This window comes from Rhamphochromis longiceps, linkage group LG18 (assembly GCF_057381845.1).
Source record: "Rhamphochromis longiceps isolate RC_006_pf linkage group LG18, R_longiceps_female_GT1.1, whole genome shotgun sequence".
Lineage (NCBI taxonomy): Eukaryota > Metazoa > Chordata > Actinopteri > Cichliformes > Cichlidae > Rhamphochromis > Rhamphochromis longiceps.
In genome coordinates, this window is record NC_140574.1 from 18,994,595 (window position 1) to 19,015,210 (window position 20,616).

The following is a 20,616-nucleotide window of genomic DNA, read 5'->3' on the forward strand; positions in this document are numbered from 1 at the left end:
CTGAACCGGACCAGTATTATGGCTTCGCTGTACCAGAGATTCACCGGAAAGATCAATACCACCAATTCCTTTCCGCACCCACCTGAGGCCAGCCACCTTCTTGGTGGACAGGTTGCAGACGAGGAAAACGCAGCGAAGACCCCTCAGCAACTCCTCGATGGGAGACCTCACGTCCAGTACCGCAAAAAATGCCTGCGGGAGGATGAGGACGTAAGAAATGAGTTTTTTCTTTGTTGTTTGCATGCATAAAGCCACAATTATGCACATTTTGGACAGTAATTCTTCAAACACTCTCATTCAGACCCCAACAGGCCTCCCTGAAGCTTTCACTTTTAAAAGATGTTGAAGAAACTTTCAAAAGCTTGGTTTATATTCTGTGGCAGCCGCAGTCTTCCATTATTATGTTGCTTCTGCTTGTGTTGCAGTGTTTTTTTAAAAAACATTCATCTCTTCCACTACTAGCAATGGTAGCATTAAAGCTCGACGTGCTTCAGGTGACCGTGATGATGATTTGACTTAAAAATCAACACTTTCTGCTCCATATGTTTCATATCTGTCTGCAGAGAGCCGCTGATGGGTTGCATGGTGCTGACCGTGGTGCTGAAACTGCAAACAGCACCACAGCAGTGTTGTGGTTATAGAAAGTGACAAAACATAAGCGTCTGACCCATTTTTGAGAGGTTCATGAAGAGGGTGTTTGGCCCAACCATGACCCTAATCCCCCTCCCAACACACAAACACACACACAAGCCTTTAGCATTTAGAAATTTCTCACTGTGGATTTTGATGGATAAGTTGAGGGCCAGCTCAACGAGGCAGCTGCCTGGAGCCTCAACAGCACAAGGGACGCAAAGGAGAGGAAGAAATATTTTGTAAAATTTATAGTTCAACCTTAAAAATATGCCACTAATGTGCCCCAAGCACTGTTAAAGACACCGGTCACAGTAAACAGCTGATCTAAAAGGAAGCTACGCATACAGATGTTCCCTGCAGCATTATAAATTGAAGCCACATGTGATAAATTGCAGTGTGGGTGCAGGCGACTCCTCAGATTGCCTGTAGAAGTCGGATTGTTGGTTTTACAAAAGAGAGGCTGTAGCGGGGAACTAGGATCTAAAAGTTGAACAAAATATTACTGTCAGGCTGCAGTGATCTAGACACACAGACGGGTGCACAGCCAGAACTGTCTTAACAGGTTATTAATAAGTTTGACGAATATTTAATGTAACCCAGGGGAATCTGAAGGCGATGCTTGCTGCTTACAGCTGTTTATTGGAGTCTTTCCTTAAAGTTCATCCAATAATCGCAGCTTCATGGGGTTACTTACAGCTGCAGAATCATCAGGAGGGTTTCAGCAGAGAGAGTTATTAATAATCATTAAATATTCTCAATGCGGATAGAATTAAAACACAGTCTGTATTTATTTATTTTTTACACATTAGTCAGATGACCTGTCACACTCACACACTTTTTGCAGTTAAATCATTTGTTACACACCAGCTAATCCAAGGTTGAGTTCAAATGTTTCCTAAGGCACTGCAGTAGCAAGAACCAGTCCTGGATAGGTGGTACTATATGGGAAAAAATAATAAGAAGGCTCAGTTTATGAAACATTGTTGGAATGGCTTTTCTGCTCAGTCCTGCTGGATTGTGTTTGGCTTTGTTCTGTGCTTTTTAGATTTAATGACAGGTACATCATCACAATGCTTTTTATTAGTTCACTGTTTGTCTGCTTGTAGCCATGACGTGAAATTGCTTCTCATACAAAAACCAAAATGCTCTACTTCAGCCTTTCTCTATTAGATTAGAAGATGGCTATTTGGACTTTGTGCCTGTTAGAGACGACAGCACCCAGTACCTCCAAACTGTAGTGGTTTATGCAATCACCTAACAAGCAAAAGAATCCTGGTTCATTTATGGCGAAAACACAAAGTGTTTGTGTCATTCTGTTTTCATTTGTGAAAACAAACACAACATGAAGTGCAGAGCTCTCAGACAATTTTGTCCCCTAAACAACATTTGTGTTACTGGTTTCTCTTTTTTTCAGCCTAAGAAGACTCATATCCATCTAGCTATGTAGCATCAGCCATGCTTCCACCAAATAGCGAAAACTCACAGAAGGTTTCAGATTGGCTGGAATCTCACATTCTGTCTGCACAAAGACAGAGTTGTTAGGAAATGTGTTGCTTGTTTTCTGCAGGAAATAGAGGTATAGTCCTCTGGCTGTGTCCTATACGCCTCTGGACAAAAAGAAATAACCTACCATTGCTTCCTTTAAGCTTATTACCTCATTTTTATGGATAATTCTTTTCTGGCGACTTGACAGTCACGATTTTCTTAACAAACAGACATCATTTTACCCGTTAAGTCAGAAGTTGTTATTGTACTGCAAGATTTCCAATTTATTACATTTGCACTATTAACCTTGAGGTCACCTTTAGTCCCAATGTCTCTCTGAGTCGTGCTGGAGCATGAAATTGCCTTTTGCCTCAAGAGATGGGGAGACCATTTCAAGAAGTACAATTTCCAATCCCTCCCTCCTTGGCAAAAGTTTGCCCGCGCTGTTGTTGTTCTCCTTTATTTTGCAGACGGAAGAAGCAAACAACTGAATCGGACATTCGTGAATTTAATTTCATTCATCCAAATATTTACCAGTGAACACTCGTGCGTCTGAGAGTTTACTCTGAGTTAATGAAAAGCACAAAGAATTACATTTTTTGTAAACAACAGTTTCATTTGTTTGCTGCTGTGCTCTTGGGTTCGCGAAATGCAGGCACTGCATCTTTGTTTGTCGGAGAGCTATGTGTGTGTGTGTGTGTGTGTGTGTGTGTGTGTGTGTGTGTGTGTGTGTGTGTGTGTGTGAGATGAGATTAATTCTCGCTTTGCACTGTGTGTCAGTGTTTCATGGTAGAGTTTACGTCACCTAGGGAGATATCAGCAGTAGTTCGTTCTCCTCCTCATTACCCTTTACTGTAAATAGAGGCCTGTGAACATCTTAATTAACTGTTGGATATAAAGGTGAAACAGGGTAGCATTTTGCCTTAAGGCTGGAGCCTGGAGACACATTCATGACTCGGCCTGTATTGACATTTTCTTTATAGGTTACATAACAGAAAAAAAACCCCCCACATCTCTTTTTGCTTGTGTCTCGCCCTGTGATCTGGAATAATGACATGTGACTCACAGTCAACATATCGAGTAATAAAAACAATATTCATGCTGTTTTTCTTTGACAAATAAAGAGGAGGTGGTTGAATTACCCTTTTTTATAGAGACCTTAAGACAAGTGACAAAACCTTATACGAACAAATATGAAAAAGAATCATTGTGAATTAAAGTAGCCCAGATTTATAAAGAGCCACGTGATAAAAATATTGCTCTCTTTAACATTTCCTTCTCGTTTCCTTTAAAAAAGACATCAAATCTAAATTCTTGTGATCAATGATTTACTAGAGGCCATGCTTATGGTTCATTTTCAGCTGTAATAAGCATCATCTGATGTAATGAGTAAGCCTTAAAAATGTATAACTACAAACGAAGGACAAAGTCAACCTCCATTTATACCAGGGCTTAACTTCTCATGATCCTTTTATGGAGCTCTAATCTAGATTTTATGATTTGGTGATGAAGGCTGTCAGTTTTCTAAATAAGTTGAACATTTTACTGAATAAAAGCCACAAAATCCTACTGATTCCCATCGTTTCTATCCCCAAAATAGCTAAAAACAGACCTCCTGCTGCTAATTACAATGACAGCTGTATTCATGTCTAACTATAAGTACTAGTCATTAGTGAAAAGCTCATTTCCCACAGGGCCACCTTAATCTCAGAATAGCACGCTGCTCTATAATGCATTAATATTTCGATCTCGGTCTGGGCTTCCGCTTTTAAAATCAACCGAAGTATGCTGAAAATGTGGTTTCATTTTACTTTTAATTAGCTCTTTTTACACATATGTAATATGCCCTTATGACAAAGAGATGGTGTGATGGCGTCCCTGAGGGCCAAAGAAGCATTTTTGAAATGGCAAAGTGGGCAGGCTGTATCTCTGGGGACAAGCACAAAGAGCTCTGAGCTCTCTGATTTCCCTTTAGTAATTACAGGAGTTTGTTTGTAGTGAACCCATTGTATTTCAGGACACTGCCAGCTCTTCAGCATTGAAAGCATCATTACACTACATATCCTCTTTTAATTAATTTAATTAAGTTTCCTTTCGGAAGGTTTTATCTGAGGAAAAATTCCCTGAGCACTAAATTTTCAGATTCTGTTTTGAATCAGAAGGAAATTGATGTTCAAAAGGAATGAATCATAAATCACCTTTGCTGTGTGACTTAAAATTGAATTCATGTTGGATAGACTGCCCAGGGCTTATACATACACGAACACGCACGCAAACTCGCAGCCTGTCCTCATGCGTCCCCTTAACTGTGCCTTCTGCTTAGACATACTCCAGATCTGAGTAAGACAGTTTGGCCCGGTTCCCAAGTCTTCGTTTAGCTCTGTGCTTCCTTTGAGGTCCAGAGCTCAGATAAATCAGCCAGACGGAGCTCAAGAAGAGCAGCCAGATAAAAGAAAGAGAGCAATGAGATGTGTTAGGCTGTCCTCATTATCTTTGAGGAAAGGCTAACTGTGTGCTTCAGATGACGACTGCTTACTGAAGGATGCCACCGGATTTGTTACTTGGCATGCTAATCCAAAATGATCACGAATCCTGAGGCAAGCTCCCTTTTCATCAGTGCAGAAAGCCAGATGTGAATGTTAAGGATGGAAAACGGAAAAAAAATCTACTTCCCATTACTTCCACGAACAAATATTTTATATGAGGAGCTATGCCAGGAAATTCTCTTGTCTGGATGCCACCACATTAGGCTTCAAAGGAAACAATCAAGACGCAAGCACACGCTCTAATTTTTAATAATTATGTGATTATTCCTGTAATCATAATTATGCTGTATGAGAGGAAAAATGTGAAGGAAGCCTCTTTAATGTGCAAATCATTGCATGAGACATATAAGTGCGGGAAAACATGAACTGTTGCCCTGTGTGCGTTCATAGCGGATTGTAGGTTGCTTAGTTTTGTCTTTATAAGCTTGTAGAGCTTTTAATGAAGCAGCTGGAGTTCAATATTTTGTGAGCCGGTGATGCAGAATTAGAACTTAATTGAAATTAAAGCTACTGTGAAAACATTAAGACTATTTTTCAGTTTCTTTCCCACCTGGGTGGACAGAAGATGGCGTTATAGTTGTGTATTGATCAAGCGATATTACAGTCGCATTTCACCTGTGACAGTTTCACTCTAATACCACAAAGATAAACACAGTAACTTGATGTAATCTGGTTTGTTTTATTAGCTTATGTGAAAAATATTTTGTCTTTACATTATTTTTCAGAAATATATTTGTCATCATATTTTTCTCTTTTAGCTGTTTTTGGTCTCCATTGTTCCGTGAGGGATGTTTCTGGCACTTTAGCCACTGTCTATGTACTAAGTACAGTTAGAATCAGGCATGTGGTGTACAGCTAAGTCTGATCCTATCCTAAAATAACAATAAAATACTAAATACTAAATATTAAATAAAAACAGAAACACAGACGAGTAAAAAATGACTTAAAAGAAATGGTGAAGAAATTTGTGCTGAGATGCAATTAAATAAATGAGAAAAAGAGGTTCTGCAAAAGATAACAATAAGGTTGTACAGTCACCAGCTACTTTATTAGGTACACCTGTTCACCTGCTCCTTATCCATTCAGCTAATCACATGGCACTAACTCGATGCATGTAGAAAAGCAGACACCAAGCATCCAAATGGTGATTTAAGTACTTTTGAACAGATCGTGGTCGCTGGTGCCAGACTGGCTGGTCAGAAATTGCTCATTTCCACCCCCAAGAATGGTCTGAACCACACTGGGTGCCACTTCTGTCAGCTAAGAACAGGAAACTGAAACTAAAATTCGCACAGGTTCACCTAAATTGGCAAAAGTGTTTCCTGGACCGATGAGTCAACTTTTGCTGTGACAATCAGATGGTGGAGTCAGAATTGGTCATAAACAACAAGATAAGATCAATCCTGCCTTATATCAACAGCTTAGGCTGGTGGGGGTGGGATGATGGTGTGTGGGGGATATTTTCACGGCATGCTTTGAGCCTCATAATACCAAACATGGGTCAGAATCTCTGAGGAATATTCTAGAATTAAGGTACTTCTAAAGACAAAAGGTGATCCAACCCAGTACTAGCAAGGCGTACCTAATGAAGTGGCTTGTACTGTTGAATTATAGTAATTAATAGTTAAGTATAAAATCAGGTAAAACAGCATGAAAGTAAATATCACATGTGGAAAAAAACAAGCCAGTGCTTGGTTTCTGTACGTTTAAACCAGTGTGCAGTGCAGAGCACAGAAGGCAGACATGCTGTCACCCAGCGCAGCTCCTCCCCTCAGGACAACAAAGCAGCCGCGGCAGGACCTCATGCTCGATGTTGCCATGGTTGCAAAGGTGGAGAGGGTGAGGCTGTAAGCTCTGGGAACACACACGCTGCTGCTCGCTGGTGGCTCTGACTGCCATCTGGAGATGACGCAGCTCTCACATCGCAACCTGAATATCCTCCGCTCATACCAGCATACTGTGTCCATCATCATCACCACGATGTTAATTTTCCTTCTTGTTAAAAAAGTATGAATTCCCCTTTGACTCTCAATGAATACAAGCCTCCACTCTGGTTTCTGCACCAGGTCGCCATTGACAGACATATTCGACATCAGCCTTTTTTTTTGTTGCTGTTGTTGTTTGCTTTTTTAGCTCCTCTGTTCCCAGAGGGCATCTCAACGGGTCATCCATTCCTCTCCCCGGCACCTCAACGCTCTGTTGACATCGATCGATCATCGATCATCCCTTCGCGCCCTGCCCTCCCCCAGCACCACCTCTACAGACCTGTCAGCGGCACATCAGCTGACTGCTGCCTCGCTGTTTGACTATCCCTCTTCCTCCTGATGATTTACTGTATTATTACAAAAGCTGACAGCGAGTATTAGTCAGTGTTTAAACAGAGAGAGAGGCCTTATTACGCCGTGATGATGCTGAGCTTCAGTCTCTCGTGGTAGATTTTCTGCTCTGAAGATCACGTGAAGTAAACATATCATCAGCTGTCATTAGGCCTCCACGTGGGTATTTTGTAATCAGTGGTGTTCGAACACCGTTTTGTCGCTTTCTTTAATTACAGTCTGCGTAGTTGAAATTTACCGAAGCCGATTAAATATCGATGCAAATGCAGAAAAAAGAAAATCACTCCATCTGTCTACCTTCATTTGCGATCGTCAGCTTAATAATGGCGGTCACATTCACTTCCTTCACGTCACAGGGGATTATCTCACTCTTCAGATGCAACTTCACTCTGGATCTTTTTTTTTTTTTTTTGCCTGTCCCATTTGGTTCTTTAACCATCAGAATTGTTTTCTGAAGACCAACAAGGATACCCAATGGATTTATTTTGCCAAATGGATCATCATGGCATTGCCGTATTGGTCCATTTGATCGACCTTTGTTTTTATTATTTATTTTATTTTCAATTGTTACAGACGGGACAGACGCGAGTGAGGGATAGGAAAGGGAGAGAGAAAGAGGAAGGAAAAGAAAAACAGAAGGGGAGAGAGACAGTGAGAAAGGGGAAAAAAAAGAATAAAAAAATCTCCTGGATCACCTGTTGAGAGAAGAAGAATAGAAAACAAGCAAAAAAAAAACCAAAGCAATATACTAAACACAACACCATCGCATTAATCTAGCTAAGTGTAAACAGCAGTAAATACTAAATACTAAATATTGTTGTGCAGCACGCAGGACAGACAGACCCCTCGTCTGGGGATCCTCAGCCCTTCCCATGAGGGTGGCACGGATGCCCCTCCAGTGGTCCTCCTTGGGCTCTCACACTCTGGGGCCTCTGGATGTCTGGGGCCTGGATCTCCTCCATGCCTGCTTCATGCCCTGGGGGACGGGGCTATGGCTTTCTACATCCTCTTGCGGACCATTACATGGGGAAACCATTTGAATACAAGCGCGCTGATCCACACAGGTGTGCACATGGATGTTCACTGTTCGTAGACTTAAATCACACCTTTCTTGGCTGCTACTTCAAAGCACATTGTGCGCTGTCACTCTGGATCTTAAAGATTCCTGCAGTGTTTAAGAATTACACGAGAATGCAGCTAAATATAACCGTCTCTTAACCTGTCTTGCGTCCCATTTTCTTTTCTCCTGTGCTTCATATTTATAAATGGAGGCAGCATTCTCACTGATTTGTTTTGAGGATGAGCTTTATTAGGTGTGCAGCTGATAATCACCAGAGTAACTCCTTTTAAAACAGTCAGTTTTCTTCCTCCTGCTTTGCTTTACTCTATTTTTCACAGTTTATTGAAAAAATAAAGGTCATGTGCAGTAGGCAGTGTCATTTCACTGACATTTTAGATGCTGGAGACCATTTTTATGGCTTTTTCCTTGCACTGTGTCTGTTTTGCCACTAGAGACTGTTGTGTTCCAATCAATGCACCAGCTCTACGCTATGGTGAAGGCATCAACAGTGCAGTGGATAAGTGAGGCTTTGGTTGTAGTTAACACAAACTCAAAGATTTAATAGCCAAGCCAGTGTAGTGAGTAGTAGATCATTTATGTACCACCAAAGGCAATTTTTATTTTACCTCGCACTGCTTCTATAAATGTTATCAAAAAGCTGGCACACCTGATGGTGTCTCATCTGAGAAGAGGGTGAAAATGTCACCTCTCGTAAGGTTTGAAAAGGTTGTACGGTCATCACTTCACATTAAGAAATTGCTAAGACACTGATTAAGACTTTTTCTGCCAGTTATCAGTTGATTCACTTGATTGCGACATTTAATTCAAGGCTGTGAAAGATCAAATTGCCATATCCTCTCTGGAGTTAAATCAGAGGCTGACAGGTGCTTCTGTGTGGGTATTTTTTGCAGTAGCAACAAGCTCCATTCATGTATTTTTGAAAACAGCCCTCCTTTATTTAACTGAAACTCATCTGTGCCTCTGCAGCAGCGCTTCATGCTTAAAATTGTTTGATTCAGACAAAACAAGAACAAATCAGAGGTATAAATCTAACAGCAATGCGCACATAAATATGAACTATGTGGAGGAGATTTCTCCTACAGCACTTCAGTCAGTTCGAATCAAAGCGACGAAGCCCCGCTGCCATCTCTCCCGAGTCCTCTCGCAGTCGTTTTCCGGGCTGAGACCAGGCAGCAGTAATCTGTTGTGTCACACGGGCAGATTCTCTTATCGACCCTGCCATGATACAGCAGCGACACACTCCTGAGAGACATGCACACAAGCAAGCACTCACACAGGGGTACAAGCACTTAATTTAACTGTCATACAGACACAAGCACACACACACGTGTGCAGGGCATTTGAGAATAAAAGCAAAGTTTACAAGGTCACATCACAGCGTGATAAATCCTAGAGATATCCAGCAGCAGACACGAGTTGGACCTAATGCATCTGTAGTAGCTGTGTCACTGTGGAGAAATAGAAATAGCGATGCTAATATGATTCCTGTTGATGTTTAGGTCTGTCTGCCGATGCTGCGACTTTATTAGCTGTCTCCATGATCATTTTGTGGCTTTGTAGCATCGCTGCTGCCTGACAGCCTGTGTGAGAAACGGAAGATTGGTGTAAAGATGGCAGGCACCAAAGTTTCATTCAGTCAAACAACTTTATGCTTGAAGTAATACATTTTACTACAGCAGCGAAAGAGAGTCCGAGTGTCGCATCTAGCTCAAATGTGATCACACAGAAACTGAGGAGTGGTGACTAGGCAGCACCTTCCCCCTCCAGGTGTTTGCTGGGGTGATGGAGTGGGTTAAAACAGCAGGTTGGCAGACATGGAGGGAAGCAGTCACACCGATGTCACAGGGAAAAATGGGAAATTCTCCAGTTTAACCCATGCAAACTCATGGTCCAATTTGTATTATTTACATCTCCCATAATTTTCATGAAAGTAGAAACTAGTCTAAGTTTTAATGGGTTAGAAAAGGCTGCCAAGTTGAGAGTGTATGTTCAGGATATGAGGCTAGGATGTTAGGGTGTATGACGCACTGCAGCTACAATTACCTGCTGAATGAGCTCACAGGCTTTGTCACATTCACTACAGCGTCATGAAATATGTATTAGTATTCCAAACTGAAGCCAAGTTATAGCAATTAGCAACATCATAGCAAAAGTATCGGTCGTCAAAAGATACACGAAGAGAACAAATCATTAGTTGAGCCTTTCTCGTGTCTTTGTTTGTTTGTTGTTTATGTCACGAGTGACAAAAACCCACAGAGTGGCACCGTAGCTCAGTTAGTAAGGTACATCCATTATCACTGTGGCTAGCAACAAAGAAACAGGATCAAAACAAAATGTACTTAGTGGGGAAACCAAGCAATCGCCTCTTTAGAGAGACTTACAGTACAGCAGAACACTGGATGAGATGAAACAGCCCCCAAACCTGCCAATCACCACAGCCACAACACTCCGAATAATGCACAACTTACACAGTTTGTATGGGTGAAGTTATTAAGTAAGAACAAAGAAATAAAATTACAGTTGTCATAAAGACAGACATCTATAAAATGTTTCTGCACCGTAATGGAATGCCTGCTCAAATACAATATGTGGAGTGTCAGCATACAGAAAGAAAAATGATTTGCTAACAAAAACAGCTGCACAAAGCTGACAGGAGAATCCGCAAATCCACGGGGGGAGGAAAAATTCAACTAAACTCAAAGAAATAACAGAGACGAGTGGAAGCAAACAAGAGGAAAGCAGGACACAGGCAAGCAAAGCAGGTTGGCAAACAAGAGAGGATAATCAGACAAAGAGAAAGGAGAAGAGAGCAGCATGAACAATTAAGTGTTTGGATAGTGGCACAGTTTTTCTCATTTTGCCTCAGTGCGCCACCACAGTGCATTTTCACATTGTTGTGGTACGAGTTAATCCTGGTTTCATCTGTCCAAAGAATTGTTGCAGATGTTTTTTAGATGTTTGTTGGCAAGGTTGAGTGTAACTAGTGGTTTGCACTTTGTTGTAAAGTTTGCTTTCATGAAGATATCTCTTGATTGCATACTTTGACAATGACACTCCTTACTCCTCGAGAGTGCTCATGACTTGTTGTTACATAGTTGCTTTTCTAAATCAAAGAAAGATTCTGGGGTCATCCATTTTCCAACCAATACATGGCGCATATTACTTGCATCAACATCTCTTTGGACCTCATATTGAGAGGTTTAGTCAAAACTGTAGCTGCCAAATGCAAATTCAACAGTTTTATTTCCTTAATTTGTGAAAAAATAATGAGGGAACAGGCTTCACCTGACCATGAAACCGCTTGTCAGTCAATTGTGCATTTAATCACGAGCCACTGGAAATGTATGAGGATATGTATAAAGATGTAATTCCAGTTTGTTAAAGCTCTTCCCTCGCACGTTGACCGTTTGATTTGGAATCCACTCTGGTGGTGCACAGATGCAAAATTACAAAAATGTCATTGTCCTTAAATCCTTATGGACCCAGCTGTATCCACGCAGTGGTGACAGTTGCTTCGACACAGGCGGAAACAAGACAGGGGTGAACCTAATGTGGTCGGGACAGACAATCACGCAGGAGGGAAAAGAGCAGGAAACAAAACTAGAGCGAGACTCGTGAGAAAACTAACCTTCAAAGCAAAGTAGAGAGTAACAAAAGATTTATGACTAGCACCGAGACACGAAGACAGCATGATGGCAGAGACAGGGGAAAACCAACAGGACCACAAGACATACGTCTTTTTGTTTTGGATTGTTTCCATCTATTGGATGATGCAGTTTTCTATAAATTGTTCTTTATTTCTTCAAACTGAAAGCTCTTGTGCAGGGGTGGCAATCTCATTTCACACTTTGGAACACATTTAGCCCACTTTGGTATTAAATGAGCTAGATCAGTTTAATTTACCTAAACATTTAAGTCTTTGGGCTTAAATTGTAAGAAATAAATGTGCAAAATTAGGGAAAGTTCTGTCGGATAATCACACAGACTTTCCTCTAATTTTAAAACTGAAGCTTTTTGTTAATTATTCCAAAATTTCCTTTTTATGTTTTCCTACCGTGGTCACATTGTAAAAAACAAAGAAACAAACAAACTTTTCTGCCATTTAATTGTTTATCTATTACTTGCCTTGGTGTAGTATAAATAGCTGTGGGGGAGGTCTTCATCAATAAGAAAAGCTGTAAAACTCTAAACTGTAAAGTCCATGCTGTCCTTCACTTGTTCCAATGCTGTGTGGTGGACCCAATTAGAGTCTTCGCCAGGCCTATTTTGGCCCCCGGGCCTTATGTTTGATGCTCTTGTGTTTGTACAATGATGTTTGGTAAAGAAACAGATAAAACTGATAAATGGTAAAAATTTCGAAGCACTTAAAAAAATGTCTTTCTTTCTGTGTGTTTAAAATATTAATTTATGTAAACTATTTCTGTGAACCAGGTCTGCTCGTGTATTTTTTTGTGATGGTTAATTACTCACTAAATGCTTCTATACCCCTCCGGTGCCCCGTGTGGGTAACAGACCCCTTTTCACCTCAAACACTTTGACTGTCACCGCTTGAAAAGCAGATGTATAACTAATAGCATCAGCAAGCGCTAATGTGCATTCAGACATGCCAGTTATTGAATCAGCACCCACAATGCCCGGACCCTGGCATGGAAACATCTAAAAAAAAACCAACCCTGTTATTATGAATCTGGTTAGTCACACCTGTTTAACAAATCCAACTGTCTGCTGTGATAAAAGTCTCTTGGCTCAGTCACAAAATGATGCCGCAGCTAAGCGGGCTCTCTCCTGCCTCCGGGCTCTGGTTTAGTCTTCTGATGAATAACACATGAGGGTTTCCATGTCGCATCCTCGCCAGACCTTTGTGTGCATTCTGTTCTTGAGCCGAGCAACAGGGGAGAAAAGTTTTGTCCCTCCTGCCATGAAGGTGGGTTTTATACCTCGTTACTTTGGCTAGAAAATCTCAGCGTGGAAGCTGCAGGTCAGTTTCAGCACAGAGTTGTTTGCTGCATCTTCTGAAGCCGTAGCTTGTTGTGCGAGTGTGTCTACCTGCTAACTTACCCCTTGCCTACAGGCATATGTAGGTCATTGTCACCGTCGGGAGCTTTTTCTCTGTCAGCTACATTCTGTATGGCGGAGCTTTGGCCGCACATCAGCATCTCCGGTCAATATTTCCCTCCTGCTCCTCAAAGCCAGGAGTCTGAATGAGGCCTGGTGCTCCAGGGATAAGGGAGAAGATTGTGTTTTTTTCCCTGAGCTGGGAGTTGGGCTCTGACTTATGTGATGATGTTCAGTGTGGAGCTCATGTGGAGCTGAACAGAGATGGGGGAGATAATGATTGTTTGGTATAGCGGAGGTGGAAAGAACGGGGAGCGCTATTGAGTGATTCGCTATTTTGGAGCTGGCAGCCTGTCAAATCGTACCTCACCAAAGACGGGAAAGCCGAACCGGGATGATTGATGTTCCTCCCCTCACCAGATTGCCTGTTGCATCGTGGGATTACAGAGTTTTTATTGCTGAACATGTTCAGGAAGACACCATGATGCGCTGACATGTTCAGACAAACATACCACATGATCAGCTTCACTGAAGAGACTCGGTCTGTCTTTACTGTATCTTTCAGCTGCTTATGTCTTATGCTGACACCGGTCAGAAAGTTCACAGCTCCCATCTTTGGTACATATAGAGTAACCATCAAACAGTTTCTAGTTTTTAGAGACAGCAACGATGTTAAATGTGTTTAATCTTCACCATGTAAGAATTTAGCGCTCTGTGTAGTTAGAAGCTTTGCGACAAAGCGCTAAAGTTCTACTGAAAAGTTGCCAGCTTCATTTCAAGTACATGTACAGCTTGTGTTGTTTGGTTTGGAACAACGCTGTCCTGTCGCGTTTCAGAGACTGGTTGGTGATATCCTGGCAACTACTGGTTGCTGTGGAAAAATGATCTTTCCTCAACTGGCTGGTGAGTGGTTTCTAACCAGTGGAGATTTCTTGTTTGTCTTACGTTAAATTGATCATTCACTAGCTGGACCCACGTCCTCATTTTAGGTCTGACAGTATTTTAGTAGATAAAGGTGAATGCTTGGACGTGAACAGCTTGCAGAACTGGGGGAACCTATATAGATGACAACTGGAAGGAGCGTGTTTGGAGGCGTGGTCCCGCTCCTGAAATTCCATAATCTCCAATTACATCAATTTAATGAAGTCCTTAGCTATTACTATAGTTTGTATGGAAGTTGCTGACTTGTCTACAAAGACTTGTCAACTACTCCTTAAGCAGCAATGAAATTGTAAGGTGTCCAACTCACACCAGAAATGGCGCATGTTTGCCTTCAAGGTAAAAGTTGCGTCTCTTGAAATGTGTTTGTTCCTGCAGTGTAGGCACAACTTTAAAGATGAACCTTCTCTGTTTCTGGTTTGTGCTGAACTTTTACAAGTTTAACTGCCGCTCAGTGGCTTGTTAGCAGGTATTTGCAGACAAATGAGCGTCTGATAGCAACCAAAACAACCACAAGTAGTTTTATGGTGCAGAGCCCTCTTTTGTGACAGATTTCACCTACAGTAGCAACAGCCAGCAACCACTCGCCAGCCAGACTGGAGGTTGGTAGGGAGTTGCAGACTGGTCTTCATGTCTGAGTGATTAAGGCTTAATGGAAGTCGCTAAGTGATATTTTCAATTTGAAACATGGCAAACATTGCTGAATGCACCCTCACCTGAGCAACAGCAAGTTCTTTCTTGTTTTCTTTTCAAAAGCTCAACTTGAAAACTGTAGATTTAAAAGTAAAAGTGATGTATATTTTTGTTAAATCCAGCTCACATATCTTATTTTTACAGTTAAAAAAGAATGCATATTTAAAGATAATCTTGTCTTTTAACTCATTCACTGCCAGCCATTTTCAAATCAGGTAACTCCCCACTGCCAGGGTTTTTGAGCATTTTTACTCATTTTTGAAGAGCCACAGAAAACTGTGTGTTATGATCATATAAACGCTGAACCTACCAAAATGAAGAACAGACTCTCTTCTTTCATCCAAAAAAAAAGCTTGTTTCTACCATTTTCCATTCTTTAGTAATCAGCTGTAGAAGAGAGGTGGGTTCCACCAAAAATGCCTGTTTTGACCAAAAAAAGGGAGAAAACGAGCTTGCAGGTCGATTTTGTCATTACATACCATGAATGCAAGTCTGATATTCACTGACAAGCTGCCCGAGGTTGTATTCTAGCCCCTCCCATTGAAAAACGTAATTGACGTCTATAGACGTCAATGGCAGTCAACGTAAGTTTTTCAATTGACGTCTATAGACGTCAATGGCAGTGAATGAGTTAAAACCTCTTTTGATTTCCGTAAGATTTCCATAGAAATTTGTAGTTCTTGAGTATTTCTTTTATAGAAACACTTTCTGCCTGATTTGTTGTTTAATCTTTCTTAAACAGGAGACAGTCCACAAGTGTCACATTAGACGGAGAGCACAGATAGCGTGAATACCATACCACACATTAGCTTCACTGAGACATTATTAGTTCATGTAAGCTCCCAAAACTGCAAGGAATTGGAGTCTGCACCAGCCTGCAGCTGTATGAGCTGCACTTTTATCAATTGAGAAAGGCTGTATTTCGGGTAAAGTGCTCCTGGGAGAAAAGCGGAGGGGAGACAGGATAAACAACCCTGGGTAAAAAGCACCATAATGTGGCTCAGCTCCGCATGTGGTGTGTAATGCTGATCTGTGCTGAACAGCAAAATGTAGCTAATGGCCCAGGTAAGTGGTTCAGTGCTGATTGTTGTGAAGGGGCAGAGCTCTCTGGCTTCATCCTTCACTCTTTTGAAGAGGTTGTGTTCCAGGGTTCAGCGCGGCCATCAGCAGCACCCCGTTCTTGCAGATCTCCACCCAGTAATCTGACAGGACCTCCTGTGGCGTGTCTGCAGAGGTGTCAGGTTCTCGTTGCCTTCCTGGGGTTTCCTTGATGACGTGATCTATACTTGAGAAAGCAGGGCAGTGTTTCAGGTGGAAAAAGTCTGTGCCAAAACACACCCACTCCCCCCCACAAACACACACACACAGGCATCAAACGACTGTGTGCACACGCACTTTAACTTAATGCGTGGATTGTGAAAGTCCAGAGATGCTGACTGTGGGTTTATTCCCAATGAGAAGTGAGGTGTGTCTTTTTGATGATGAGGTTATCATTCCCTGCCTCTCTTTAAATCCACATCAGTCCTTGCTTTCTCTCGCCGGCACTACATATTCCGCCTCTCCGCCACGATGAAAACACGCAAGTTGTCGCGGGTGGAGAGACTGTGGAGGGTGAGTGCTCAATTTGTTTAACGTCTTGTTTCTTATTTATAATTATGCTTTTAATCAGTCAGTTATGGAACACTCGATGGGCATGTTCAAAGAAAATTACAAAGTGTTGAGGAACGTGTCAGTGCTTTTTAAAAATGTATTTATTTTGCTTTAAACCATTCTGATGATATAATGAGCACTTGAGATGATAGCCCACGTTGTGGCTATTGAGATTGGATGAGTTTGGAGAAAAATCACAGTCATCACATCTGATAATGTCTGGTATTGTAAATTTAAGCACTGAAGGGCTGAAGGGCAACTTTTTGTGATAAGTGCAGATTAATCTGCGCCACACTGCAGATTATTTAAAGTTATACTAAGCATACTTTGTTTTAGTTACTTCAACGTCAATGTTACTGCTGTTTATGGCATTTTTATTACTCTATCGGATCAACATAGTTTTTTCCCGTGATGCCATACTTTACATGAAGCGAGCTGAAGTACCAGACACACAGGGTCCAGCAAAGAAATCTCTTAAGGCACTCTGTGTATAGGCATTAATTGTGGTTAAGCAAAAGATGCACTGTAATGCACAGAGTGCTTCCTCAGTCCCATCATGCAGTATCAGCTTTTTTGCTAAGAAGCATTTTTGCTATACCCCCACCTCGATGGTGTCCTTTAGTAGCAATCGACTGTGGGCACAGTGAGATAATCTGAAAAGGGCAAAGCTGAACATTTCGCTGTGTGCTCGCTCTGGATTAAGCGTCCGCTCAACTTTACAACCTCCTTCCTTTAATAGAAAAGAAAAACTGTCCCTTTAATACGTTTTTCCAGTTTTAATCAAATGCTTACTGACCTCAACAGACACATGAAACAGTTCAGCATTCATTAATGACACCGTCATACAGGTGTGGGCTCAACAGTGCAATATGTTTCACTTTCAAGCCATGGCACAGGAAGCAGGAGGTAACAACAGAGACACAGTCTGTCTGTCGTCTCTTTATTTTGCCGGGCATCCTTGGGTGTTGTCCTTGTCACTAGCTTGTTGCCTTATATGTGCATTTGCTTTGACAGGATTTGGCACAAATGGTTTTGGTCCCTGGAGAGGCTGAGCTCGACAGAGAGCTGACAGTGTGCAGGCTGCCACAATATTTTTGCGTTTTCTCTGTTTTATAGATGCTACTGCTACTATCAGATAAACTCCTGCAAACACTACCCATGAGTTTTTGCCCTCATCACTGCGCTTGTCATTCAGTGTCCCAGAAGTATCACAGCGGCTGAATCTTATTACTCTGCGAGTCCCCCGACCTTTCTTCTAGGGGCACAGTGAAGATAACCTTGGTCGTTTAGGGTTAAATTCACGCCTCATGTAGGATGCATTGTGATTGATATAACTTTAGATGTAGAGCTGCAGGCTGGCTGGATTTAAGCTGACATTGAGAGAGACGGGTTACGCCCTTTCACACTACACTGATGAGACGAGACTCAGGTGTACATCTGCATCTAAAGGACAAAGGTCACTCTTTCGAAGATGAGATTGTTCAAACTTTGGACTGAACAGACAGATGGTTTGAAAGAGGAGTAAAAGAGGGCAACTGTTCCATTCTGAACGACCGTCATTGAACAGAGGTAGCACCAGCTCTCAGCCACCTGCAATGCAGTCTTGAAATCCCTTCGCATGCAGTTCAACCCCTCTCACAACTTGCGTCAGGTGACCTCAATAGGTCACACGATAGGGTGGGGCAAAGTATTAGATTAATAGTAAATCACACGCCATAATGTAATGATGTGCATGATCAACAGTAGATCAGCGACCACCTCCGAAGAGGACTACCCCCATAGGGGTTAAATGCCTGGATCTCTCCGTATCCGCAGAGGTGTCAAAGAACTCAAAGAAGTCCAGTCACCTTCTTTTTTCAAGCTCTTAAGACCATTCACACTCACATCCAAACCTCAGATACACAAACTGCAGTACTTTTGTTTTAAGGCAGAATACATGCAGCAGTAATACTGTCATCGCATTGTCTGCACTTAGAATCTGGTGCTTTTTTACTGCAAATTTCTGCATACTAACAAAGGACACCGTGTGCATGTTTCTGCACATTTCAGAATAAAATGCCTCAATGATGGAAGTGGAAGTGAATGGAATAAATGTTATTGCCAAAGATGTGGAGGCAAAAATTTGCAAATGAATTGGCTACTGTTCAGTTGGTTAAGCTTTCTGCTTATTCATAGTGGTCATCTTCTTTGCTTTCAGTCTCTGTGAAAGCATGTGGGTGTATGTATTTGTATGTAAAATATCCAATTTGGCTCTGAAGACTAATGAAGAAAGAAGGAGCAAATAATGAAAAACTAAACTAGATTCTAATTTTTTTTTTTTTTGTCTTCTTTTTAGTAATCAGAAGCTTCCGGAGATGTGGAGCAGTCTGATAATAAAAACTTTGAATGGATAAAGATTAAGCACATACTCCTAATTTGCTTTTGATCACTTCCCCCTGAATCTCTAGGATTCCTTTCTCAAGACAAACAGAACAGCACTGATATATTATTCATCCCACGCTGCATGCGTGCGTCATTATCATTTCCTTTTGGCCCCAACAAAGAGGCTATTTTACACCTGCAGCTTTTGTTTATTCAATGATTTGTAACTCCCTTATCCAAACACATTGCTACTACTCCCCTCGTTACTGCCCTTGCTGCAGCACTTTATCATCAGCAAATTTCTATAACAACTTGCCAAAATGCAACATTAACTTGGAACTTTTTTTTTCGTCTCTTAATTTTACGACCCTCATGTAAGTCATTGATGAGAACACATAAAGTTCACGAGGCTCGTAAGTCTGCTTTACGAAGACTGGATCAGCAGATGGGTTAATGCTTTGTAAATGCATGCTGACTCACCCCGCTCGTCTCTCTCTTTCTTTTATAGATGCCAGATGCCTCTGTGCTGCTCTTAATGAACAGCTCTGCTATTTCCTCGTTGACGTTGTTTTCTTGCATTTCTTGCTCATATCCACCTAACAGATCTCAACTCTATATATGCATCTTTTCTCCCCCCCCCCCCCCCCCCCCCAATTAGAACAATCTCTAAAAGCCTCTGTGATAAAAGGGGAAACGCTTGTGATCTCTTTTCACATATCGGGTTAAGACACTGATGACAATGCTCCAGTTAGATGTGTCTAAGATACCTAAAAACAAATGTAATAAATTCAAATTCAAATTCAAATTCAAATTCATATTTTATTTGTCACACACACACAACCATACACAGTATGACATGGGGGTGAAATGCTTGTAGCTGTACAATGCCCGACCATTAAATGACAGAAGAAAAGTTTTACAATATTTACAATTTACTACAAAAATTTACAAATTAACTTAGGAATTTACAGTAAAGAATGTGCAAATAGCAGAAGAGATTATAAAGATAAGGATTATAAATTATAGGAATTATAGGATTATAGGAAATGTGTGGTGGTGCGTGTGGTGACATGTGTGAGAGTCCAGTCTTATAGTGACGTGTTTGGGAGAGTCCAGTCCTACACCTGGTTCAGGGCCCGAATAGCCTGGGGGAAGAAGCTCCTCCTCATTCTCTCTGTTTTGGCCTTAAGGGAGCGGAAGCGCTTCCCAGACCTCAACAGTGAGAAGAGTCCATTGTTGGGATGGGAGAGGTCCATCATAATCTTCCTAGCTTTGGACTTGCACCGCTTGGTGTAGATGGACAGCAGGTCAGGGAGCTCTGATTGAATGATGCGTTCTGCCGAGCGCACCACCCTTTGCAGATCTCGTCTGTCCTGCTTGGTGCTGTTCCCAAACCAGTTGCAGATGTTTGACGTCAGGACGCTCTCGATGGTGCAGGAGTAGAAGTTCTTGAGCACCTTCAGTGGCAGATGGAAGTCTCTAAGTCTTCTGAGGAAGAAGAGACGCTGACGGGCTTTCTTAACCAGGGTGTTGATGTGACAGGACCATGACAGGTCCTGAGTGATGTGGACACCCAGGTATCGGAAACTGTCCACTCTCTCCACTGGCGTGCCACTGATGATGAGGGGTTTGTAATTCCTCGCCTGCTTTGTAGTGAAGTCCACGATCAGCTCCTTAGTCTTGCTGATGTTTAGGAGGAGGTTATTCTCCTGGCACCAGGTCTCCAGGTTCCTAATCTCCTCCAGGTAGGCCGTCTCGATGTTGTCGGAGATCAGGCCCACAACAGCAGTGTCGTCAGCAAACTTGACAATGGAGGTGGTGTCTGATGTGGCTACAC

General features: G+C 41.8%; 1 protein-coding gene across 3 annotated transcripts in view; it reads left to right on the forward strand.

Annotated features, from left to right (window-relative positions):
• LOC146648096 (A-type potassium channel modulatory protein DPP6-like) overlaps positions 1-20,616 on the forward strand; it is a 107,306-nt gene that overhangs the window by 16,766 nt on the left and 69,924 nt on the right. Inside the window, exon 2 of one of the 3 annotated variants that reach the window (XM_085389081.1) lies at positions 15-210. The exons of the other annotated variants lie outside the window; for them this stretch is intronic. Coding sequence (XP_085245207.1) covers positions 19-210 — 192 coding nt within the window. The 5' untranslated portion in view covers positions 15-18. The remainder of the gene's footprint in view (positions 1-14; positions 211-20,616) is intronic. 3 annotated transcript variants of the gene reach the window in all.